Source organism: Miniopterus schreibersii, assembly GCF_964146895.1.
Source record: "Miniopterus schreibersii genome assembly, chromosome: 9".
Lineage (NCBI taxonomy): Eukaryota > Metazoa > Chordata > Mammalia > Chiroptera > Miniopteridae > Miniopterus > Miniopterus schreibersii.
Window position 1 is genome coordinate 52,409,637 of NC_138118.1, and position 27,309 is coordinate 52,436,945.

The 27,309-nt window shown below is 33.4% G+C and overlaps 1 protein-coding gene across 7 annotated transcripts in view; it reads right to left on the reverse strand.

The window, feature by feature from the left end:
• Nucleotides 1-27,309, reverse strand: part of SEMA3A (semaphorin 3A) — a 441,509-nt gene that overhangs the window by 72,624 nt on the left and 341,576 nt on the right. For all 7 annotated transcript variants that reach the window (XM_081148088.1, XM_081148091.1, XM_081148089.1 and 4 more), the window contains 2 exons: nt 20,961-21,054; nt 12,138-12,257 (listed from right to left, as the gene is read on the reverse strand). In XM_081148088.1, coding sequence (XP_081004214.1) covers nt 12,138-12,257; nt 20,961-21,054 — 214 coding nt within the window. The remainder of the gene's footprint in view (nt 1-12,137; nt 12,258-20,960; nt 21,055-27,309) is intronic.

Here is a 27,309-nt window from a genome sequence, read left to right on the forward strand (position 1 = left end):
ATATTTCTCAAGATGTTACTGAGACCAAAACAAGGAATGCTTATAGATTATCTGTTACTAGAAAGGCAGATTAAAAAAAATGACACAATTTAGAGATTTAAATAGTAAAACCCACCTCAAATTGGAAAATTACTATATTTTTTGTTTAATGCTAGAATGGGAAGGCAGTATAACTACTGTTATGTATAAATTTTATATCAAATTGTGTTACATTAATTAAGACAAAAGTTACTTAAGAAAACTATTCAGAACATGCATTGTAAAAGTTCTACTTAATCATTGTTTTAATTAATTGAACAAGATATTAAGATCTTAAAGCAAAATTAAATGTTTTTACTCTTAGAAAAATACTTGTATCAAGAATCATGATTAATGCTAATAATTGATTATTTTTTGTATATTTATTAAAGCTCAAAGATCAGTTGAAGAGATCTTGTTTGCTTATTTATTGGAAAACAGCCCACAGCATCTACTGTTACTGAACCACCACTCCCTGACTGTCTCTCTCGAACCACCAATCTCTTTTTTGTCTCATTATTTTGGGGATGACTTCTGCTCTTGAAAATTTCTTTATAATTAGGAAAGTGTGCCATTAAAAGTAACATCTTTTAAAAATCTATATTTTATTATCTATACTTTTTCTGATTCCCATAATTTTCTTCAAAACCTCAAAAAAGGGTTTCTTCAAAACCTCAATTTTTTTGGTTTTTTTGAACTCTCTTATACACATATTCTCTAAGAGTAGACTGCAGATATATGAACAAAATATAGTCTCCCTCATAAGTTGTCATCTCTTTCTACAATTTAACAGTGAAAGCCTCAGTCAATGATATTGAGTTAAAGGCTGAAAATCAATTGAATCAAAAAATTTATGATTCATTAAAAAATGGATAGTTGTACCTCCTCCCTTACTTTTTGGATTAAACTATGGTTTTAAGATATTAAATCTCACACATTTCTCATAGCAAGGAAAACAAACAAAGAAAAAATAAACAAATGGGATTACCTCAAACTAAAAAGTTTTTGCACAGCAAAGGAGACCATCAACAAAATGAAAAGAGCCCACTAGATGGGAGAACATATTCGCTAATGATACATCTGATAAGGGGTTAATTTCCAAAATTTATAAAGAACTTATAAAACTCACCCTGGTTGAAGAGGAATGAATATACATTCCAATGACATTTTGCAATGCTCTAAAACTATGAAAAAATTCTTAAATGTGTATCACATCTAACTTACAATATGAACTTCAGGGTTAGACCTTTAGATAGAAGATTATGGTGTAGTTTGGGAATATCTATTTCAGCTTGTGATATAAATTTTATTATAGTAATAAATGTTTATTGTGGTTGAGTGACACTGACAAAATCTAAAAAGAAAGGTATATTAATCATTATATATTACTGTTTTCTTTCTTTATTCTTCCCTCTTTTTCATCTTTCTTTGCAGATGTCACTCTACCAATGGACAGATTTGTTTTTTTTACAAACATTTCTTTCTCTTTATGATGACCTATTGTTTCCAATCCTAGAAAACAAGTAATAGTTCCAAGTAATCAATCATAATAGCCATGACTTACTCAGCTTCCTCAGTTGCATTAAAGTGTAGTAGAGAAAGTTTTACTTTTGCTATCATTACCAGAATATCCTTTACTAACACCTTTTGCTAACAAACTGTGATCTTTCCAAGGACAAACTGGCAATTAATGAGCGGTTTATAGGCAGCACTGATACATGGAGTGGCAGCACATTTATATGAAATCAAGAAGACAAAATTAAAACAATAGTAAATTTAGTGGAGATTTTGCAAATCTTCATGACAAGACTACTTTTATCTTTGGTGCGGCCCCTGCCGTCTCACTATCAAGCCAGCTCTCACCGCTGGGCTGGCGAAGAGTCTGACCTTGTCGCTCTACTTCCTGCGGCCACAGTCTGAGCTCCAGCCAAGCTTTTCCATTGCCTTCCACAAGGTGCTCTCACACAGGAATTAAAAATAAACAAGGAAGGAAACAAAAGTAGTGCCCGTTTGGAAAAATGTGTAAAATTATTCCACATTTTAAGATTCATTAACACACAACGATCTCAAGGTCTTTCAAAGGCAATTACGTTATAGTTTTCTTAATTTGGGCAATGATTGGTTGATCAAACTTGGCTACATTTAACTTGATATCTACAAAGAATGTGATTTTTCTCTTTTATTTAAAGGAAATCAATAGAATTAACACAAGGAGGTCAGTCATTAGCCTTGTTACTGCAAACAGCACTATCCCACTACTTTAATAATTTCTTTTCAATCAAAATATTTAATGTGATTACAGAAAACACAGAAAAGTCATTGATCAAAGACCCTGTACCTTATTGGTGCACCCTAGGCATATAAGCCCAAATTCCAAAATTTGAATAGTTAGTATGACTGAATTTCTCTTTAACTCACCCCAAAATGAGTAAGATTTTGTGATAATACAACCCTTTTGCTTCCTATCTTCCAAATTCATTTATTTTTTGATTTACAAAATTACTTTCTCATCCTGCAGAACAAGGGTATAATTTTTCATTCACTCTTAAATGTGTTTAGAAAACACATTTGATAAACACTGACTCTATGAGTGTTAAGCAATTAAGTGGCAGTCATCAGTTTAATATTAGCTTTGACATTACTTAACTTTGAGGATCAGTGAGATTGAAGTTCAATACATTATAAATAGGTCATAACACAATTATAAGCCCAAATCACAACTTTGTGACGGCTGTAACATAAATCTTGTTGCATGCTAAGCAGAAAAGGCATTATGGTTCCCAAATAGAAAGCTAAATCCGCTTTCACCAATTCCCCATACACATTCATAGTGGGATTTTATAAATGTGTAAATGAGATAGCTCTCTATAATACTGAAACTCCGGAATCTTTTAAAATTAGTAATTAAATGAGGAAAGGAGATTATTTGGATTTATATGAATTTATAAACATATTGAAAAGACACATTTTTCATGGGTCCCTTCCTCTGTCGGCCTACATTAAATCCAAAAATAGTTTTAGCAAATCATCAAGCAAAATAACAAAAATTATGCTTCTGATGAATAAAATATATACATTCATATTAATTTATAAAATTACTACTACTAATAAATTGTAATTAGTTTTCAAATGCATATTATTTTTGATTCAATATATTAAAAATAATAATAGTACCACATATATAATGGTATACTGTTTAAAATGCAGAATTTATGCTATGATCCAAAAGTGTCATAGGAAATCGATAGATTCCTGAGAGCAGGATGTGGGAGGCTGGGGTGGGAGGTGAAAGGACTTTGATTTTTCTCATCTAGTTCTTAAATCATACAGCAACACAAACATTTCTAACCTGAAAATGTTTCTTTTAAGAGCATCTAAACACTTAAATCTTCTTAATTAATATTATCAGGAAAACATTTTAAAGACCCTTTTCCTGGATAACATTTTGTAATTTATATTTAGTTGATATATGAAGTTTAGAGGACTTTAATGGCTTTTTGTTCTGTGTAAGTAATTTAGTAATAAGTATGTCACTAAGCTTATTTAAGGCCTTTTTATTTTTATGGCAGCCAAGAAGTAATAGATTTATTTTCTTCAAAATGTATAGACATTGTGAGGCAAGAAATCTGTATGTAGAGACCCAGTCTAAGGAAAGGGTAGAGGTGACTATCACTTCACCTTGTTCCCTTAAGCCACTTTTGTTGCTTTCCTAGAAATATGTGGCTGCTCAGTTAAGTGAGATTGTGCATTCTACTACATTTGTAGTGATTTGACATATTTAGGTATTTTCATTGTTTCTTTCTTTAAAATTCTTACATAATATTATGAAACCAGCTAACATCAACTGAATTTGTTGTTTGTTTGTTGGTAATAGTAATTACTATTTGAAATACTTTATATGAGTTTAGTCATACATAATCCTCAAAACAATTGAACAAGGAATAATTATTATTATTGCATTTTAAAAAAGGAAACATTGAGCACAGAGAGCTTATATTAGCTGTCTGTAGTCGATCAGCTACTGTCCAATTCCAGCAGCCCAGCTCCATGGATTCCATGCTCTTAACAACTATCCCCAAATTTACATACAATGTACTCAAGTGAAAACATTTAAAAGCTAAGTTGTGATACGGCAGGGTAAATGATTTTCCTAGAGTCATCAATGTAGTCAATGTCTCTTTAAAAAGTGTTCCAGAGCCCAGCTGGGTGTGGCTCAGCGGTTGAGCATCGACCTAGGACCCAGGCGATAGGTGTTCGATTCCCGGTCAGGGCACATGCCCAGGTTGAGGGCTCGATCCCCAGTTGGGGGCGTGCAGGAGGCAGCTGATCAATGACTCTCTCATCACTGATGCTTCTCTCTCTCTCCTCTTTTCCTCTCTCTGAAATCAATAAAGATGCATTTTAAAAAAACTGTTCTGGAAAAAATTTAATAAAATTAACCTCATTGTTTCTTTATTTGAGTGCTGATTACTGCACTTACTAGAATTAAGTTAATGCTTAGAAAAATGCATTCATTGGAATTTAGCCTTGGCTTATCATTTCATTTTTTTCACATGCTAATTTTGTTAAGCTCAATTTCATTAAAAATTTTATTATTATTTTACTACTAAAGCTAAATATTTTATATATTCTTGGTGTGATAGGTGCTTATGACAATAATCAATTAAATAAAACAAAACAAAATAACCAGGGAGCAGATTGAGAAAGCAAACATAACTGTTCACTGTATAAATCTGCCAAACGTGCATTATATACTATTAATGTATTAATTTATATTGTTCACATAATACATACATGCATTATGTACTATGTATAAAGCTGATATGAAAATGATATCGGCAGCAACCACAGTAATCATGAGCATTTATCATATTATCAGACACTGCTCTTACAACCCTAAATAAACTATCTCACGCATCTTTAGAAAACCAGTATAAGATATTAGAATTAACTCCATTTTACAAATCATAAATGGGTGGAGAAAATAAAGTAAAAGTCACATAAGTAGTAAGTGTAGGGCCTGGAATACAAACTCAGGTAAACTGACCTGGGAGCCTAGGAGTTAGATTCAATTAATTGTTTCTTATTTAATATATTTAGAGCATAAGGAAGGCACTGTGATAAACACAAACATGCATCTATGTGCTCTTGGGATTCAAAGGTAGGAAAGATTAAAATCCACTGGGAGAACAGAATGATTAAATAAAAAAGAGAGTAAATTTGAGGACAACCAACTCTCTTATTTGAGTATGTTAAAGTCAGATATTAGAGAGGTCACTTAGGATTAAATGTCAAAGAACTTGACAGGGAGTGAAATCTGGATTCAATTCACTTGAAAACTGAGAGACATAAATGATTTTTGAATGGAAAAGTATTGTGATAGCCATCAGAGCCATATTTAGGGAGTCTCTGCCAGTGGTATCTACAAAAGAAAAGTATGTACAGCTTATTGTGTTGGGTAGCCTTACAAAATTGAGTATAAACAATAATTTATTGACTAAAACAAATTATCATGAGTCAACATTCCTGACTCAGGATTAATTTTATTGGTCATTTGAAGACTATAGTTCCAAAAAAGTTAAGGTAAACATATGAACATTTTATCAACATGAAAAGGCATTATTTTAGAATTTTTTTTCATTTACATATATTAATTTTTGAGACATTGTAACTAAAACTTTCCAGTCTGAAAGCTTCTGAAACCCACCTCTATGAAAGCATTTTTGTCAAGCCGAAATTTAATAATACTGTAAACTTAAACTTATTCCTTCCACTGAAGTGATTAGAACATAGTAAGTGTTGTTTTTTGGGGGGAGGGAATGTTAGCCAAAATTATCCATTCTATTAAAGTTCAGTGGAACTGCTTACCGCCATTCAGCTTTATCTGGCTAAAATCCTTTAATTCCCCAGCTCCTGCTGTTGGGGAGCTCTAGGCTCATCACACTTAACCTCTGCCTAGGATTCTCTGAAAAGAATTTGTTTCAGTCCATTCATAGTTTCAATAGTTGAGCAAGCCACACGCAACTCCACACTGGTCTTTTACCCTGAGCATACTAATCTGATTGTTTTTCCACTCTACAAACTCTGGGTCAACAATCAAGCTGCCGCCAGAAACTAATTAATTTGCAAACAGGCCCCTGTTTTCACAGAGGGAAATCTTTTGAGAGCCGTGTCAGAAAGGCCAGTCACACCATGGTTACACGCATTGTCATGGCATCCACTTCTCTGGGTAAATCTCTTGCTTGATGTCACTGCACACATGAACCCAGATTACCCAGTCAGCAGTAAATCCCTATTGAGGTCCACAGAGCTCTGAATGTAGTGACTCTAGAAGAGGAAATTGGTATGGACAGGCTCTGAATTCATTAAGCTGATGGTGAGACCAGAGAGAAAAATTTTCAGGACTAAGAGGAAAAAGAGAGCTGGCTTTAATTTAAAGAATTATCCAAGATACTGTCTCATTTCTATACATTTTCATTGATTTTAATTTATAAATGGGATTCCTATAAGTGAGTGTAATGATATACTTAAATATTATTTTTCTACTCTCACCATTCAGATATAAATTTGGAAATAAGTGGTTCAAAATTTGTAATTAATGGGCCATACTTGACAGTTGATTTTTTTTAGCCCATCATTAAAAAAAATTTTAAATAACATATCCTTACTATTTTATTTAGGTACATTTTCTCAGAGCCCTGAAAAACATAAAATCACCTTCCAAACATTGCCACTGAGTAAACTGTTATTCCAAAATTTTATTCATTTTTCCTCATTAGTGCCATGTAATTTCAAACAAAACCAGTTGAAAGTGATTATGTGCCTTAGACAAAATGTGACATAGAAAGTAGGTCCTCTGAAAAGGAAATCAAGTAAAGGTACATATTGTTAATGTTTTGATCATTTTGAAATAAAAAAGGCATATTTAGTGAACTTATTGAATGTATTATCATTTAGAGAGTAGAATAATTTCATGGTGTATATTTTTGAAAAGATTATACTTGGGGCATGCATTCTTTATTGGGATAAAATTTCCCTGGGTAATAGATTCATAAAAGAAACAGAAAACTATGAAGTTTTATATAGATATAGATATGAACACTGCTTTGTTGTTGGGATCTGTTTTTATTTTATTTTTCAATTACAGTTTACTTTCTATATTATTTATTTTTCAATTACAGTTTACTTTCTATATTATTTACCTTCTATATTACTTTCTATATTGGTTTCCCAAGTACAGCATAGTGACTGGTAGGTATGAACACTTTTAAATTATTGCATATCCATGTTTCGCCTAATTTCAACAAAAATAACCAAAAATATGATCATTTTTACTTGTGACTCTATACAGTCACACTTCATAATTGTCAACTAACAGAGCGTAACTCATAGATGTAATTCAAAAGTTAAAAAGACTGAATCCTTGTTTCGTCTTTCACAGGCTGTGAAAACCAAGATGACATTTGTGGTTGTTGTTACTGTTTTAACTAAATGGTCACTCTACTTCTGTAATACTCCACTACTCATATAACTATAAAACAAGGCTTCCAGAGGGCTTTTTTCTCTAAGGTCAGCGAAATATATTACTAACTTACTTAAGTCAGAGAAATAATTTAAAATGGCATCATTGAGAAGTCTGACATTACCCAAAACTAGATAATTCGTTTTACTTATAAAAAAATCTAATTGGATTCTCTGACATAGTTTATGCCTTAAAGATAATAGAATTAAAATAGTACATCAAAAGAGTTGTACAAATGATTTGAGATTAGGTATCTGGTACCACAGAACATTAATTTATACTCTCATAATTTATTTGCAATCACATTTCTTGGTTCTATTTACATAAAGATATATCTTGTGGAGAAATTTGAATCTTTAGAGAACATGAAATATCCTGGTGCATGACCACAGAGGAAGCTATACGCTCATTCCAATAAGGGCAGGCCAGGCTGGTATGAGTGTTATAAGTGAGAGGAAGTAAAATGATGACTAGCATACTATTTCAATTACAGAAAAAAGCAAGTGGGTTGGTCTATCCACAGGCATGGTACTTTTAGGAAACCCACTAAAAGAAAACAGGTCTTCCTGAAATGAGTGGGAAGGCCTCACACCCTGGGCACTGTAATTAGGTCTGTTTGTGATCACTGGGCCTTGACTCTCTCAAGGATCCATGGAGTTTCATATATTAAACCCTACTGTGACTACCCTTTCACCCTGGCTCAAATATAATCACTCACAGAATGAATCTGACAAAGCTTTCTGAGTGTGCTCCACCCAATGGAAGTGGAATAAAGGGTACAGAGAAAATTCACATTTAGTAAGTGCTTACCACATGCCAATACTGGTTTAGTATATTTTATACAGGGCGTCCCCCCCACCAAATGCATACACACTTTAACAGTTGATAGCTCAATTTTGAAAATGAAAGGTATCTTGATAAACATTGCCTTTATAATTATTCAAAGTGTGTGAATACATTTTTTTGGGGACACCCTATAGAATATCGTGGTCATTTTTTTCACAACTATAAGAGGTCTATAGTAGTAGACAAAGGTGAAACTTTGTCTTGTTCTAAAGACTATAGTCTTTCTTCCATAACATATAACATCCCAATATTAGTCCAAGACATAAACAATACAGAAAATTGTATCCATCAAATAGGAAAATAATTGCTATTTTTTCTGCTCTAATGGATGGCTAATGTGTATAAGAACTAGGTAGTGGTATTTAAATACTAAATGTTAAGAAATCATTACTGTAACAATAGCAGAAACTTGTTTGTATCCTTACTATGAATATATAAAGAACATATTTACCTAATTCTCACATTGTTAGTAAGTGAAAACTAGAGCTGAAGTTTAAAAAACAATACGATATTGAGAAAATTTATAAAACACAAGAAAAAACATTCTGAAATTGAGCATGTCATGGCAAACACCAGTACATTTCCTGAAATCCAAAGTTGTTCTAACATCTATCAGCCTTAAACTAGGAGCTAGTGTCAATGATAAATTTTTTTTAAAAAGCAGTTTTTGTTTCTTCACCTAAATGTATTAGTTATTTCTAATATTTCCTGTTAAAATTAAACTGAATTTAAACTATTATTGATACTATTATAAAAATATAATTTTACCAAGTAATTATGAAAATAGTGAAATTCCATTAAAAATCAAGGTATTTCAAGACCCCATTCTAGGCAACTGTTTTGTTTCTTATTTCTATTGAGAAGGATATTAAAAGTCATGAAAATAGGACAACTGATTTTTCAAAAAACAAATGGTTTGAATTAATTTGAGAAAAGTAAAGTAAGTTCTGTGCCAAAATTAATTTTTATAGACCTTACATAAAGTACCTTGCAAGGTAACTTATTACTCCTGGCAGCACAAATGATTATGTAGTCTGCACTCGTGCCTCAAAATTCATTTATTTTATGCACGAATGTGTAAACATGATGTTTCTAGTTTTATTCTGAAATGGCACTTGATTTCGGGAGGCTTGAGATGCACACAGTTCCTCGGTTCTGTCTCAAGCGTGTCTGCACCCTCCCTCCCGCAGCGGTTCTGGTTTCTGCACCCTGTCAAATGTAACCTTTGTGCTAATTTGGTAAAATCAGTTCTCACGTTTAGTGCTGAGAGACTGATAACTGAATTCTCAAATGAACTACACATTTGCAGAGATGAAGTACAGAGCTGTGGACAATGACCGTTTTCCCACAGTGTAAATTCTTCAGACTCGGCTGTCAACATGTGAGTGTGTGCAGCACAAACGCGACTTTAACTTGGTGACGTATTTTCTCCAAGGCCATAAAAATGAAATGGATACTGAACTCTCCTCCATGTTATTCTATTTTATAAAGAGATTTCCTCTCTCATGGACAGTGAAAGCCTGTATGCCTTTTAGGGTTCTTAGGAGATCAAAGTCTCCTTGCAGAATCAAAACAAACATTTTTCTTCCTAAATAAATATTTCAGTGTGAGAATAGACCAGATAGCCACAGTGGATATTCCAAAATTGTCCTCTGGGATGTTGGAGTTAGGCTTTTGGATAGTTTTACTCAGGCAGCCTTATCATTTCAATATCTTTTCTCTTTCTTGGTGAGACACATAATTCCTCAGATGGTCACCCAGCTACCACTGTACTTTTCTCTACCCCCAGGAGCAGGTATTTGATTATGTATCCAACCTCCTTTGATTACCACAGTGTTTTAACTTAATTAAATGATCTTAGGCATCATCTACAGTAAAGGGAAAAACAATGGGGAAGGGATATCAAACTTATTTGAAACTTGGGAGAGTAGGCAGAAAGCTAAGCCAAGATAAGTGACTTTTAAAGAGAAAAGGCTAGTTAACAGTGACAATTACTGCAGGAGAGGTTTTTCTAAATGGAGATTGATAGAAAGCTTTGGAAAGTCATCAGTGACCTTTGGAGGAGCAGTTTCATGGGATCAAAGTCAGGTTGAAAGTGGATAAAGGGGTGAAAAAGTTGAGAAAACAAGTTTGTAACAAGGCTATGAACTCAGATACACCGAAATTTCACGGCATGCGATGATTAAAGGAAGTGCTTGAATAGGATAGATGAGCAAGTTTTCAGGCCAGAGGGAGAAGTCAGCGCTGAAGAAGAGATAAAGACAGCAAAAGAAATGTGAATTGGGTAAATTTATGAAAGGTCATCAATGCAATTAGGCGAAAAGGCAGAAAGGTGAAATGTGGAAGGTAAGAGGCTCACCGTTCACACTAATATAGAAAACATAATAGGATGGTCAGACGTGCTGTTGCAGGAGGGAAGAAATACTGATTGAGCTTATTTGTGGCTTGTTTTATGTTTTGAACAGTCACTTTAAAATATGAGATAGATCAGAACAAAGATTGTAACAGACAACTCACGGTCCCCTGACATTTCAGTGTTGTTCAGAGGCCATACTGTAATTTTTGGCTCTAACAAATCAATGAAGGTCAGTGATGAAATGAATTTGGGGGTTCCCCAGAAGAAACAGCAGGAAAAGCAAGTGTGGCAGAATTTCAAAGAATGAGATAATCCAGCATCTTACTGAAAACATAGATGGACTATAAGCCATGAGTTCCCTCCTTATCAGTGAGGCATGTGAAACCAGGCAAAAGCTCATGGATGCAAGATTAGGGACCGGGCAGCTATATTTTATAAGACTAATGGCAGATGTAAGTGGAGATAATTCTTTAATAATAAAAAAAAAATAACCATGTTAATGCTGTGGGGACCACTATAAAAACTTTTGATGAATGGATAATGAATCACCAAAATGAAATCAAACTCTAGATATAAGAACATATGAGGTTTATTTATTTCCAAACCTGAATGAAAATAGTATTTATTCATTTTAGGCACATACATTTTGTACATTTTCTCCTATGCTAAAATTATTTATTTACTAAAGAGAGAAAGAGAGAGAAAAAAGCATCTCCTGGTCAAGTAGTGAAGCGAGTGCCTGAAGTTAGAGAAACTGGGTTCTTTTTCCAAATCTTCTGTGACTTGGTTATATGTAATCTAAGATAAGATATTATGCTCAACTTCCTCACTTATAAAATGGGAGACAGGATTTTAGAAAGATTAAAGGAGAGTCAGGTTAAATGCTATAAAATCCTTTGACATTTTGAAAATACTTTCAATGGGATGCTGTCGTTAGCACAATTTAAAAACAATGTTAAATAACTTAAATGATGTTCTCAAGGCAATATAGAGGCGTGGAGGGAAAAAACACACTACATCATGAGCTTTGTTGTGGTGGTGCTGTAAGACAGGATTGTAAGTCATCTTATCATTTTCCGTAGCCTCCCTTCCGTAGCTCCAGCTCAGATCTATTTCTTTCCATAGTTAACTACTGAGAAAGTTCACTTTGGGCACAAAGTAAATATTTTCCTGAATCCTTAATCTCTCTTTTCTCTTTTGCCCAACTTTCTCACACCCACAGCCATGAAGTCACCATACTAACTCTCAAGTCATAGTGTTTGTACTATGCAGAGAAAGTTCCCCAGTCACTCGCAGCAGTTACACCGGCTACGTGTCTATGTTCTTACAAGCACCACCTACCATTGAGCCACCTGGAGTCACATCTACCATTGAGCCACCTGGAGTCACACCTACCATTGAGCCACCTGGAGTCGTGCTGCTCTGTCCTGATGGGGTGGTGGTGCCCAAGGGTTCGGAAGATAGCAAAGTCTCGGCCCATGAAATCAGCTGCGGTTCCAGAGTACAGCTCTCCATCTGTGTTGTGACAAAGTAAAACCACACACCCTTTAATTCAGTTAAGGCAAGAAACGCAAAATGCAAGCTTGGTGTTAAGACCATGCTAAAAAGAAAACAAAACTACACTCTGCACCATTTTGCAAAGCTCCTTGTTTTTTAATCTTATGTCTTTATTAAAGTATTTTATTAAATGATCATCCGCTGATTAAGAACCTGACAACTCATTTAGTACTACCTTTGAAAAGCTGAGTAAAATATGATTCAGTGCATATTACTAAAACATGAAGTTTTATTCTTTCCACCATAACCAAACAAAAACTTAGAAAGTGCACGAACTCTGCTTTTATATGTGTAAAGATACTATGATTCTAATAATCTTGTTTATTAGGATAAGGAGTCATTGTAAAATCTTGCTTATAATTCTTATGTTATGAAAATGAAATTTCTAATACATTCTTTTTAATGAATTCTTATATTTTATTATAATTCAGAAAGTCCTAATATTTTCTTTGCCACTTTTTTCTTGCTTTATATATTTTAATATATCAACTTGGAGAAGTGTTTTAACTTAGCAGAAGCTATTACAGTAAAATAAAAAAGTATACACCACATAACCTCAGATATAACAGAGATGCGTTTGGAGAGGAGGGAATTTTGACAAACACAGCTCATAATCACCACAGTTCAAATTCTGTTGTGCTTTGACTCATTCCAACCTAAACTAAGTTTACTCTAGGTCAGAGTTTAATGGAAGACTCCCTAATCAGAAGGTAAAGACTAGAAGGGAAAAGGGAAACGGGTTGGAGAAAGAGAAGTTAATATTTACTGAATACTGCTCTGTGCTTGCTAGGCAGTCTGGCCCTGGCTTGACACTTCCAAATTATCTCATTTAGTTCTGTCAACAACCCCATGACGTAAATGTATCCCTATTTTACAGTTCAAGAAACCCAAGGTTGCTCAGCTAATGACTAGGCGAGTCAGGTGAAAGTTCAAATACAGGCCTGTTTAATCCCAAACCTCCTACATTAAAACACACGACCTTTCAATAAACTGAAGTTGGTAAATATTATGGTTTCTTTCCTTGAAACAGAAAGTGTCTCATATTATTTCATCCAGAAAACACACTGCTGCTTATTTACAGTGAATTGTCAGCAAAACAAAATAACAAAAAATTATAAAATTTTCTCAAAATAACCTATCACAATGACTGTAAAAATATATTATCTTGTTGATCATGTGGATGTTTTTATGTTTTTTAATTCATTGATTTGAAAAATATTCAGAAAATAAAATGGGCATAGATAAATTAGAACCTAAACATTTAAATAATACTATTTATTCCATTTTCAAAGGAGTTTCATATTTATTAGATAAATGGAAAACTTTCTCTGAATCTTCAATTATTAATGCCTTTGAGAAAGTGTTATTAATCTGATTGCTTAAATAATATTCTTTATTCACACCCTCAATTTTCACTTTCAAATAAGGGCTTTGCAATGTAAAATAGACATTCTCAGTGGTCCAACCCAAGTCAATTTCTTTGGTAAAACCTGTGGTTCTTTGATGTGTTTTCACCAACCAGGCTTTGAGAAACCCCAAAGCAATGAAAACTAGTGACACTGAGAGAACCACTGAACAGCTTCAACTCCCGACTTTAAATATGAATAGAAAGACACTTTATCTTGGAAAATGAGTTTAAAAAAATGATGGTTAGAAAATATATTAAGTACAAGTGATCAGTTAAGTAAACAGAATTCATATGACATCTCACATTGTCATAGTACAGTACCTTTGGGATTCAAAGCATCTTATGTTCTCTTCACTCAATTAAATATCAAGTTCAAATCTGACTTGTTCTCACCATAACATGCTGCAATAATATTTTATCTTACAAGGTAAAGAAATAACCCTTTTAACCAACGTCACCACAATAAGTGTAATTAAAAAAAATAGAAATAACCCTTTTCTAAAAGCACAAAAAACTGTGAATAAGCTAACTATATGTTTCAAAGGTACTTTGAAATGTTTAAATGCCCATTCTTGCCTTGAGTTTAACCTATATTCAATCACTGTAATTTAACTTTTTTCTCCACGGGACCATGGGACGTTTGTGTCTTCCCTGATGTACTGTGTTTTTTAAAAAATATGTTTTTATTGACTATTTTTTTTTTTTTTTAGAGAGAGAGAGAGAAAGGGAGAAGAATTGAGAGATAGAAACATCAATCGGCTGCCTCCTGCACGCCCCCCACTGGGGATCCAGCCCAAAACCAGGGCATGTTCCCGGCCGGGAATCGAACCAGCAGCCTCTTGCTTCCTGGGTTGAAGCTCAACCACTGACCCACAGCGGCCAGGCTGATGTACTGTTTTTATTAAGGTCGATATTTTTTTGTTTTACAGCAGATTGGTGTTTCTCTCTCATCGATGTTTCTATCTCTCGATTCTTCTCCCTTCCTCTCTCTAAAAAAAAAATCAATAAACACATATTAATATGTAGATATGATATATTTTTCAACCTCAGGTGAATTATTTTTCTTGCTCTTTGTAAATAACAGAGTGTTAGTTTAAAATGTGTTGTAAAAGCAGCCTAAAAAATGTTCAGATGTCAATTTCAAATATTTTCATGTTGTAACACCTATCACAGGATGCCTTGTATCCTCTTTACCTTAAAAAATAAAAAAATATTAAATTATTAGTTGCCCTCTCAACCACATGTTAGGTGATGAAAATCAGGAAAGGTGAAGACAGGACTGCTGAAAGGTGAACACTGAACAATATCATATCAGAATGTAGTCAGACATATCATGCCCAATAGGAGGAGGTATAATCAGAAATGTAAAGAATGTCATTAATTAATCACTTTTTTTTTCATTTACCTTGCTTTAATGTGAGTAAAATCTATAATTATGGTTGTGATTACATGTAAACTTTATTTAGGATAGAGTTGAAATACAAAAACATCAACATAAGAAACTGTTATTTGGATATATATAGATATTTGTTGCTCTCATTCATTTGGTTAATGATTTCAAAACTTAGTTATTTTTTGTTATCCACTCCCACATGAGGAGGGCAAAAATCAATACAAATAAAGGCAAAGGAAGCATGACTGATTTGTTTCTCTTTTAATAACAATAGGTTGGTCATTCAATGAAAATAGAAGAGCTGTTCAGTAGAAGGGCTATTAACTCAATTTTTTACTAAAGACAGAATTTAATCAAACAGCTGACTTATAAACCAGAGGAAGTTTGCAGTTTGGATACCAGCTGCTTCCAGTTATAGGAAATTGCCTCCCACCTGAATATTATTTTTGGCAAGAGTCAGAGCGATTCCTGTGAGCTGGAGGGCACCAGATAACGAGGTGGCCATGAAGGGCACATTCTGATACTGTCAGGGCTCAATATCAGTAACTACTCCTTTACAACCAGTCTTAGATCACATTTTCTGCTGAGGTTTCTATAGGATTCTTATCATGGATAATTGCTCCAGAAAATGTATGACATATTTGTTATTTTCACATAAAATTATAGGTGGTGGAATCACCTTCTCTTGCATTCTCATTAAGCAGAAATATAATATCAACTCAGAATATATTTCATTTAATATACTTGTGCATTTTTACTATGGATTAAAGACTTGGTATATTCTGTGGCTATTTGAAATGATCTAAAGATATCTGAGTAAAAGAAATTTACTATATACTTCAGTTGGCATATTTACAACTATGTTTAACAAAAATGCCTACTTGCCAAACTTCTTTTGTAGTTTCTAGGTCAATTATGAAGTTATCAAATTATACATTGATTTTTTAGCGTAATGATAACTTGCCAGTTTTCTGACCATAAATATGTCTTCTTGAGAATCTGAAGTAGTGTATTAATTAGGTAAATGTTATCTTATGTTTGAAATAATGTTATGGTTAAGATAGATATTTTGGGGTTTTCCACATATACCAAGCTACTAGTAAAAGAAAATATATTTGTTCAATTTTATTAAATTTATGATAGAATAATGTACTCAAGGAATTGTTATATATATTTAAAAATGGTTGTGAATACTCTGCCCAAGAAAGCTTTTAAATCTCTCTACAAAAGAAAACACAGACAGTTGATATCTCAAAAACAATTCATTGGAGTAAGATGCTTTAGTGCTGACAGATGTAACTAACCATTCAGAAATTGTCAAGTATAAAAGTTGCTATTTGAGTACACTGCCATTCTTTTTTAGCTGTCAGCCTTTTAAAGTGTCTCTAAGGAAAGCATTTTTGACCGAGATGAACAAAAAGTTTGGTGAACTGCATTTCCACCACTGCAGAGCTATCTGAAAAACATGTGTTAAAAACAAAAGCTCATCTGTACTCTGGACTTTCTATTCACAACTCAAACTGAAGTAAAAATGTGGCTTAGATCACTCGATGGATTAGATGACAGTTCCTAAGAAGGGTGTGGTGAGAAGAAACAGAAGGTGAAAAAACATTTCCCTATGAAATCGAAGCATTACTAACACAGGTGTAAAGTGTGACATGGATGTGAGCAAAAGCAAACAAACCTCAAGACCAGGCCATCATGTTGTTAACACCTTAAGTAAATTCCACTCACAGAGTAGCAGAGTAATTAGAAACAGAGCAAAAGAGAAATCCCCCCCCCCCAAGAATGAAATCTATTTCCTGAGAATGGAAGAATATGGGGAATAATTTTACATTTTTACATTTATTGAGCACCTTTTTCTATACAAATAAACACAGGGTGGGGCAAAAGTAGGTCTATAGTTTGCTTGGATGAAAAATAATACCATAATTAATCAATAATAATAATACCATTATTAATCAATAATAATCAAGAATAAACTTTCACGTATTCACAACTGTCAACCTACTTTTGCCCCACCTGTATGATTTGTTGGCTTTGTTACTCGTGGTCCTTTCAAACTAACATTTTTGAATAGTTAACATGTGCACATAGTACCAAATTATTAAAAATATAAAATTTATAAGGTGCCAAATCTGTCTCCCAGGCTTCCTACAGGCAAGCACTGCTACCAGTTGTTTTGTGTTTGTTTGCTTGTTTCTGTTTTCACATATATTTTAAAACACGTAGGCATTCAAATGTAGAATGCTATTACATGGTCTTATTTAAGCCTCACAACAAACCAGTGGAATTAGCATGGCTAAGCCATTTTATATACAAAGAAACTGATGTTCAGAGAGGTTCAAATAATTTTCTCAATTATAGTGAATTAATTTAAGGAGTACCTTGTTTGCTCTAATACAAAGTGAGAGTATAACTTAATGTCAAATTATGATCTTGCTTGAACAAGATAAAATTCTAGCTTGGGAAAATAAACCTTAGCTAACAGACCAGACCCTTGAACTAGATCTCAGTAAAGCTCTTAGTGATGGAATATTTTAAATTATTAGCTCTGCAATGCCTGCAGAAGATTTCAATGAGGAAATAAACTGCTTTCAAGTTGACTATTCCTCTCATGTCATGAAAATGTGAATTGATACTTAGTGAGGAAAATACTAAGTTTTATTTTTTTGTTGTGTTCACACCTGGTATTTATTCTGAGTGGGACAGCAACTACTTTAAAAACAAACTTTTTTGTCGTTAATCCAGACTGGAGGATATTTTTTCCATTGACTTTTAGAGAGAGTGGAAAGGAGGGAGGGAAGGGGAGAGAGAGAGAGAGAAACATTGATGTGAGAGATACACATCGATTGGTTGCCTCCTGACTGGGGCCAGTGATGGAACCTGTAACCCAGGTACCTGCTCTTGACTGGGTATCGAACACCTGACCCTTTGGTCTCTGGGCTGATACTCCAACCACTCCTGGGAAACACTGGCCAGGGCAGAAACTACTATTTTTAGTAAAGAACTCTGTAAAAATGTCATAAAAATATTTACAGGTGGGTGAAATTAATATTTAAAAAAATAAATACTGGAGAAATTTCATACTGGCAATGGTTTTTATTATAGGAGATTTGAAAAATTAACTTTACTAACATAATTTTTAAAATTTAGACACATTGTGGGATTTGGGGACTTAATTCAGTAGCTATGCATTGCTCAGGAGATAATCTGTATTTTCTATGGTCATCACCTTAAGAGCCCATGGCATTTTGGAATGAGGTTATATTAAACCTTGATAGATTTCATAAACTAAATTTTTTTAAGCTGTCATCTGGTTTTAAAGTTTACTACTAGTTGAAACTCCTTAATAGAGGGTATAAAAAGAATCTGCTGTCAAGCTCCATCTAGCCATTTTATAGGTGGTTTGTGTCAAACATGACATTTTATTTCCCAGTATTGGGAAAGGTAGCAGCCCAGAACCACCTCGAAAATGTCTCTTTTGTGCTGAAATGAGAATATATTCAAAATCTTTTGTGTAGATAGGTTTTCCCAACAGCCACTCTCTAATATATATTGTACAAACTTTATATTTCAGAGGCAGTAGTTACCCTTGTATGTAAAAGTCTGAGAAGTATGGTAGAAAATATTTATGTGTAATAAAACTCCATGACATTAGTAAGCATACTTTTTAAAGCAGCGTAATGGAAAATGCCAAAAAAATCCAACAAGGGGAATTAAATGTGCTGCAAGAAGAATTTATAGCATAGTTATAAAAGAAGCAAATAACCTCAATAAAGGAAGTCACAGCTCTTGAATTAAAGTGGTGTTGCAGATATTTTGAGAGACTTTACCAGGTCAAACATGGCCTGCATTTTTCTGCATCTTTCTATTCAGTTGATTCAGAACTTCATTTATGCTGGCTTGAATAATCTTCCTTGTCACTAAGCACTAAATATCTCAGAAAGTTACTCAATTATTTTACCATATTAGATAAGTGAGGCCCGGACTTCCGTTTTAAAGCTGCTTTTCTGAAATGCTTACTGTAATTTTTAGTCATGCATCCTTTCCTTGACTCACAATGCTTCCTTCAATCTCTTTTCCTTGCCACAAACCTATAGAGCTTTTTCCCTAAGAATTTCTAACCCAAACTGTGGGGTTAATACTTTTTGTGGATGGTGTGTGGTTGCATACCAAATGAACTATGTAATACTTATTTGTCATGATCCTTTCTCAATGGAACATTTAAATAAATAATCAAGCAAATCCCTACTGAGAAACATACCACAAATTAAAGCTGCTTTAGGCATAATTTTACATACTGCTTTTTGAGGAAAATCTATCCCTTCTTCAGTATGCAATTTAAATAAGTATAGGCTGCAAGTTTGAACAAGGTTGGATTCTTCCCCTTTGTTTAAGACAACTTTCAAATTTCTGTGTGTGCACTTAAGGAAGTTATCCACATGTAATCACTATGCCATCTGTGAACAGGAAAATTACAAGTGTGTTAAATTTTCTGCATTTCTTCAGGTCTTAAACTTTTGTTAAAATGCTCCATAAATGGATCAAATGGACTGAAATTGTCTACATTTGAAAAGCAATAGAGGAGATAATTCCTGCTCTAGTGGTTTTGTTCTTCAGAGGAAAGGACTCAGTGAAATGTGATGAAGTATACACTAGAGAATACTGGAAAAAATATACCTTCCTAGCTAATGCAGTAGTCAATATGATTAGTTTTATTTTGTTGAGTAGAAAAAAATTTTTTAAAAAGGAAGACACTGGCAAAACTTTATGAACTTTTGACACATCAAATAATAATCCAATTTTACTTTTTTAAAAAATTAAGATTTATTATTCAAATTTCAACTAGAAATTTTATACTTGGAAAGTATCACTATTATTTTTGTTGTGTTATCAAATAGTTACTTTCTATATTTTATTATGATCCTTTTTACATAATTTCTACATAATTATACAGGAAATGCATCCAGGAGTAGGGTGATGACCAAGTGTCTTTCGTATTTTAGGTTTTGGTATACTCAAGAGTTAAGAAGAAAAAATGTTTAATGATGTTAACTTTTTGTTTGTGTTTTATTTAACCCCAGTCCACAAGTGGTAAAAAAAAAAAAAAAAAAGGAACAATTATCTTTCAATATGAACTAAAGTTTCCTCCTTCATCTGCTTATTTCTATCTTCCTACTTCTGTCCTCTTGAAACCTGACTAAGCATTTACTACCCACCTTCAATGTTGAAGAAAAAAAGGAAAGTGAAAAAAAAAACACAAAAAAAACTAGAAAGGGAGACAGCTTAGAGCAAAGCGTAGAAGGAACATGTAAAATGTTTCGTATTTAAAAAAGAGTAGACGATGTAAAGGCAAAAAAGATGACTGTAGAAGGCTTCCTGATATCAACTCAAGGTAACACAATGGGGTCTCTGCCAATTTTACCTCCACTTAAGTCTCCAAATGTTGGGAGTGTGACAAATTTTGGAACTACAGTTAACGAGACAATCTCATTCTTTCCTTTTGATTTGTCAAAATTCTCCATATAAATGACTCTTTCATGAAATGAAAACCCAAACCATTCCTTTCAAAATAAAAATTTTAAAGTTCTAGAAGGGACGTATAGTGATTGAGCTGGCAACTTCAAAGATACTATTAAACCACTCTGGGTAAAAAGGATCATAGTCTAGATAGTGCAATCATCAAAGCAGCACTTCAGTGTTTCTTCATTTTCAAAATATTTGAAAATATTTCAACTCATATCCTCCTAAAATAGTTTATAATCAATAATGGAAAATGTTGGCATATAATAAATAACATGCAACATAGTTATTATCTATAGAAAATTCACTGTTTGATTGATTGTTGACTACGCACCTATTAAAAGAGATGCTGTCAGCAGTTTAGGGTCATATGGACTCTTCCCACGGCCATTTTCAAAGTGTGAATCTTCCAGCTTAAAAATGTTGTCCTGTAAATAAGAAAAAAGATTGAATTTATTTGTGACAAGAAGTGTTTCACCATGCCAGCTAATCAGAGAGAGACTGAGTACTCATATTAATTATCAAGGGGTATTATTATTTGCGTAAACTTTAGAGATGGCAAAATAACTTGAATTAATTAAAATCTAGCTATACTAGCCCCAAATCTACTTAGTTCAGTGAGTTTTAGTAGCATTTAGCATGTTGCAAGTAGTAATGTATAAATGAAATCTAAAGACAAGACACATCATGGTAAGAGTAGAGGGATCGTTTTATCACACAGGTATGCCAAGAGCTATCCTAATGGCTCTTGAAGAGAAAAAAATTTAATTTAAATGACTCTTTTCATTCCTTCACAAAGAGAAAAATTACCAATCCATTATATTAGATTTCTAGGCTAAAATACAGTCTTACTTTTCTTTATGTTCCAGAAGGAAATGCTAAATAGCCATAGCAATCACTTCCCCCACTCTGGTCATTCCTACAACTTTGCTGCTTACGTTTTTCTCAAGCATGTTTAAATTCCATTGGAAGGTGGGAGGTACCTGAAACTATCCTTATCAATTTCTCTAAGTGAGAAATCTAAAACTGTGTGGTAGGGGAGGTGTACCTGGAGGTAGTATTATTAGAAAGACAAACACACAGGTGACACATTTTTATCACTGGGAAGTCTGCTCAGTTGACTCAACCACCCAGAAACTGGAGTGAACATTTGACTAGTACAGAAATATGCACAAGTTTCCAGGTAGAAAGTGTGCCAGCAGGCACTGCCACAAAATCCTTAATAAGAAGGCAACTAACTCATGCCTGAGACCCTGCCCTCAGAACGTGTCTAGTTACTGCAACTTCTAAGTGACAGTAAAGTAAAATGTGTGTGTGGGTGTATATTTCTGAGCACTCTTTTCAGAACCAAGTGCACTAAGGAATAAATTAGGTCAGAATATGTACACTTTTTCCAGGAGCACATTAACTTGTCCACAGGCTGAAATAAAATAGCTTCTTTGGCAATTTCTCTACTATTCACATAAAAGTATTTTCTATCTTCTTAGAATACTAAATGGTGTTCATTTATGGCCAATGGAACACTTTTTAAAATTTAATATTTCTGATGGAGCTAATGGCAGAGTTTCAAATCATGACTCTTAAAATTCATTGTTTAGGAAGGAGGAGTGAAATTAAAAGCAAAAGCATTCTCCATTTTTATTACTGTGAGTGGGAATTACCGGTTCCACACACTTGGTAATTAGTTATCCCCTAGCAATGATGGTGCTTTAGCTGGATTCTAAAATTTACACTGTGTGGTAATTTATGGGCTTTCTCAGAATTGTGCTAAGTTGTAGTGGAAAGGACAGTGATTCAGGAGCCAGGTCCAGCTAGGCCAATGATTAGCTCTGGTTCCTTGGTCACCACTTAATATCTTTGAGCCTCAGGTTCCAAAAAGTCAGCGCTGATGACTGACTTGTTTATTGTGAAAATTTTAAAAAATGAAATAAAAACCTTTTTAAAGCAGCAAAATAAAAATTAAAAACATTTTAATTCTATTAATACTGCTCATATCACCACTATAAAAAAAGAAAATGAAATTTAAACACGTTACCATTGTTGTAAATTTTCCTAGTATAATTTGAAAAGACTCTTATTTAAAAACAGTCATGTAAGCAGCAAAATTACAAACTTGTACTACAAATTTATCACAGACACTTGAATATTAAGATTATGATATGAAACTTATTGGCATATGCTAAGAAAAAGCATAGACAAATCTCTTAAGAAATATTTAGATGTATTTTGATAAAAAGTAAGAACTAAGCCAAAAGAAATATGCTTAGTAAAAGATATATACTCTACTGTCATGAATCATAAAAATATTATTAAAGTTTGTATATATGATTATTTATCACAATTTAGAGGTAGCAGCAGGGAGAATTGGTGGAGTGGTTGAAAACGTTGTTATAAATATTATTAAAAATTTATTGTCCTCATAAGACACTTTCCAATACTGACAAAGATGTAGGAGCTATCCCTCAAAGTATGAGACACTTGATATCTGGGATCTTGTGTCCAAGTTAATAAGACAATGCCAAAAGTTGATGAAAAGTACTTGCAACCTCATGTTTAGTATTTGATTTACAAAGTAAAGGATTAGACTTCATAGGAAGAGAGGTTAAGCATGTCAGTTATGGTTCAAGAGAAGATGAAAATCTATCCTTAGTCATGGTGTCATGCAATATGTTCAAAGCTGGCCTCCTTTCCTTTCCTTTGTTTCCCATCACCTTTAAATGTAATTCTTATCCAAATTTCTGGGTATCTACCATGTAATTTTCCCATATTTTTATATGGTTCTGTTGAAGGGTAAATAATTGAATTTTCTTTCCAGCCTAGTGAGTTGGGGGCCTGCAATAAATAAATGTGGTTTCTAAATAGAGAAGTAAAGAACATTTCTTACATATACGTTTGTAATGTCAAATTCATACCCACTGCACATAGTAATGGGGTTCAAGGGTGTTAAATCAGACAGAGCTGGGTGTTACTTCTAGCCCTGTCTTTCATTAGCTCTGGGCCTCAGGCAATCCCTACACCTTTCTGAACTCAGATTTCTCATCTATAAACAGAATATAAGAAAATCTCATAGGGTTTATGTGAAGATTTACTGTAATAAAGTACCTAAAGTAATACTTAGGTACTTGAAAAATATTAATTTGCTTTTTCTACTCTTTATAGTTGGCACAATAAAATCATTTTTCCTGTACTGATCGATGTATCTTGTGCCACAGTGAAAATACCTGCCTATATTTTCAGCAGTGGAAATTAGGACATATGTTTCAAATATATATAAATGCTTTGAACACTGAAAATACATTGAAATTGTTCTTTCCTATATATAGATAGGAGTCTAGTTCAAAAGCTTTCCTAAAAACATTATAAATACAATATGTATAAAAATTCTCAATAGGGCTACCTTTTTAATATACCTTATATAGTCAATGTGATTGATATGAAGAGACACAAATATTGCTTTCCTGTTATCTTGTGAGTGAGACCTATTAGACATGTGAAGATATTAACCTACTGCAAAAGAACTCTGCTTTAATATAATTATTTGCATCCTATGTTGTCATATGTAACAGGTCACATAGAAAACTGTCCAGCTGTACTTGTTAGGCTTTTTGAAATATTATTGCTACTCAATGATTTTCTGTTTTAAAGAGTATTAAATAGATTACATATGCAAATAATAAGACCAAAAAATCCTAAGAACAACGTGCATGATTAAACTGTATATTTTATGTCTTACTTGGGCTGATGCAGTTTTCATTTTTAGTGATACATGAACAAAATCTAGCTGCATAGATTCTAATTGCTTTAGCAGATACTATGAGCATATCACATAAGTTATTGCGCCATATTTTATTACATGATTGCATCAGTTTTCAGCAACTATTTTTAGCTTTCAAGACCACTCTTTCCTTTTTGTCTTTTGGATTTCCTGAATGTTATTAGACTGTGGTGAGGTAAGGCATTAAAGGAAATAACTGTGCTAATGTCTAATCCAAAGTTTTATAAATTATAAACCATGGGTGACATCATGGCAATATATTTCTTAAATCTCAATCTTGCCCAAGTAATAAATTTAGGTGACAAAGCTGCAATTTTAGTTGTTTTATGCAATGATTAAAACATAAATGATTAAAACATAACCGATACTTGTAAAAAAGAAAAGAGTAGAAAAATCCTACATCTATGTGATAGAATGACCATTTTGGGTGTGAAACTATATAAAATTATGTCACTATCAATATTTAGTATTTAAAGTTTATACTATTTTATTTTTTAAAATGTTTTCTCTCATCATGCTCTTCACAAAAGACACTTTGCTTGCCAGTTATACTGAATTATCTAGTATTCCCTGCTCATGGCATGCATTTTATCTTTGCCAGAAGCCTCTTCTTCCCCTCCCATCCACTCTCAGTTCTCAGTCCCAGGGTGAACTTCCTTTCCTTTAAGGGTAAGCTCAAAAGTCACTTCCTGGGAGAAGTCTTCAGAGATTCCTGTAGATATAATTTATTAGTTTCCTTTGTGCATACCCTCATTAACAATAGTAGGCAATGACTACACTGGGCAATGACTATACTGGGTAAAACTATTGCCTTCAGCAAAGAAGGGATGTAATAGGATCTCATAGGAAATATTGTGACATACTGTACTTTGCCCAAAGGAGATCCTTTTGAGGATCTAATTCATCTGAAATGTATATTTCCTTGAAAGGTGACCCTATGACCTATGCTATGCAATACTATAGTCAGGAGCCACATGTGGCTATTTAATTTACTTAGTTAAAATCAAAATTTCCATGCCTCTGTTATGTTAGCTACATTTCCAGTGCTCAGTGGTCACAGGAGCTTGTGAATACAGGGCTGCAGATATTCGAACATTTCCGCTGTCACAGAGCTTCTGTTGGACAGCATAGCTCTCAATCCTGAATCTTATTACCATAGCAGGAGAAACAGGATCAGAAATCAAAGGCCCTCCAGGGAGAGAAAACATCATCAGACCACAATCATAGTAGAAAAAGCCCGTGAATTATACTAAAAATGATACTCAAAACACTGTATAGTTTTTGGTTCTTATTAACGAGGGTTTACACTAAGTAACATTTAGTGGCAGTGCAGGCGAACACATAAAGGTTCTGTGTTTTCTTGCAAATCATTCTTTTGCAATTTGAATCACCTTTCCCTAATCTTTACCCAAGCAAATCTTGTCTGTACTTTAAAGTTTAGGTCATGATACCCAATCCACCAGGTATTCCCCAGCAGAAAAATGTCCCTAGAGCTTGCATAGCAGCCTGTTCAGACTCTCTTTCTGTCATTTGTTGCCTTCAACCTTGATATTCAATATGGCAGGTGTTCTGTTTTTCCTATTAAATTATTTCGAGGTCAGGGACAAATCTTATTTAATACATTTCTATCAATATTAAGGTATACCTTTGCATAGATAAATCTCAATGAAAGAATCAATGAAAAAAATGAGTAGATAAATGAGAGACTGTGTGACCAAGTGTGAGAGGCTTGACACAAAAACTGTATCCAAGGAGTAACAAGGACATAGCCCTGGCTTCTAGGAGCTACTAATAATTTAAGGATACAAACATGATTGTGTAGTAGATGTCATTCTACAAAATTCAAATATTAAACCATGTTTTAAAGTGAGTTTTAGGAATTATAATACTCTAACTTTTTCGTGTTATGTATGTTACTACTGAGATACTATTGATTCCTGGTACACACGTCAAGATGAGTTTACTTTTACTATAAAAGGTAAAAAATAAAACCTAACGACAAAGGGTATAGCCTTACAGTCACTTTGTTTTTAGATTCTTATTCCTCTTTAATTTTCACTGGGCTTTGTAATTCTCCACTTATTATTAATATTAAGCTTATTAATAAATTACCCCTCTCAATGGAGCAATCTTCAATGAAAGGTAAAGTTGTCACAATATTCCTTCGTAGAACTTCAAAAATCTTTCTGATCAGTGCAATATCTCTCCTGTTTCCTTTCATTCCATTGTAACTCGGTAACCTGATCATTTTTTACTTCTAACATCTCTGGGATGTAAGCAAGTGTAACAGCAGACAGGAGATGCTGTTTGGACTCGCCAAATGTAATTTTCTACTTATCAAAATACATAATTACTTATTGATATTTTCATCTTTATACTTATTTTAGAACTTTTTAATTTATATGATTTTTGAAACACTGAGATAAGTTAATTGATGCAGTAAGTACATATTGAGCTGTTACTACATAAGAATTATGTTTGGAATATGAATGTGAAATGTGTAATTGTTTAACTCAAGGAGCATACAAGAACTCACAACAAAGTTATATAATGATAATACATATAATATTACAATTTTTATAGTCTTTGGTAGCTATAACACTTAACATTGAACCCACACAAAGTGCTAATGTCATCCTAAGACTTCATGCATATCATTTCAATATTCAAACATCTCTATTATTATTATACCAGTTTTTATAGATGAGAAACAGACATTTTAAGTATAATACTTAAAGTTGTCACGTTAGCTAAGTGATGGAGTAAGAATTTAATAACAGCACTGTCTCTTCTTAAATCCATGTTTTTAACCATATAAGGAACATAGTTTACCATAAATGTCATGTGAGATGTACTCTACAACAGTAGAAATTGGAAACTACAAGAGTTAAAAAATGGGGAGATATAG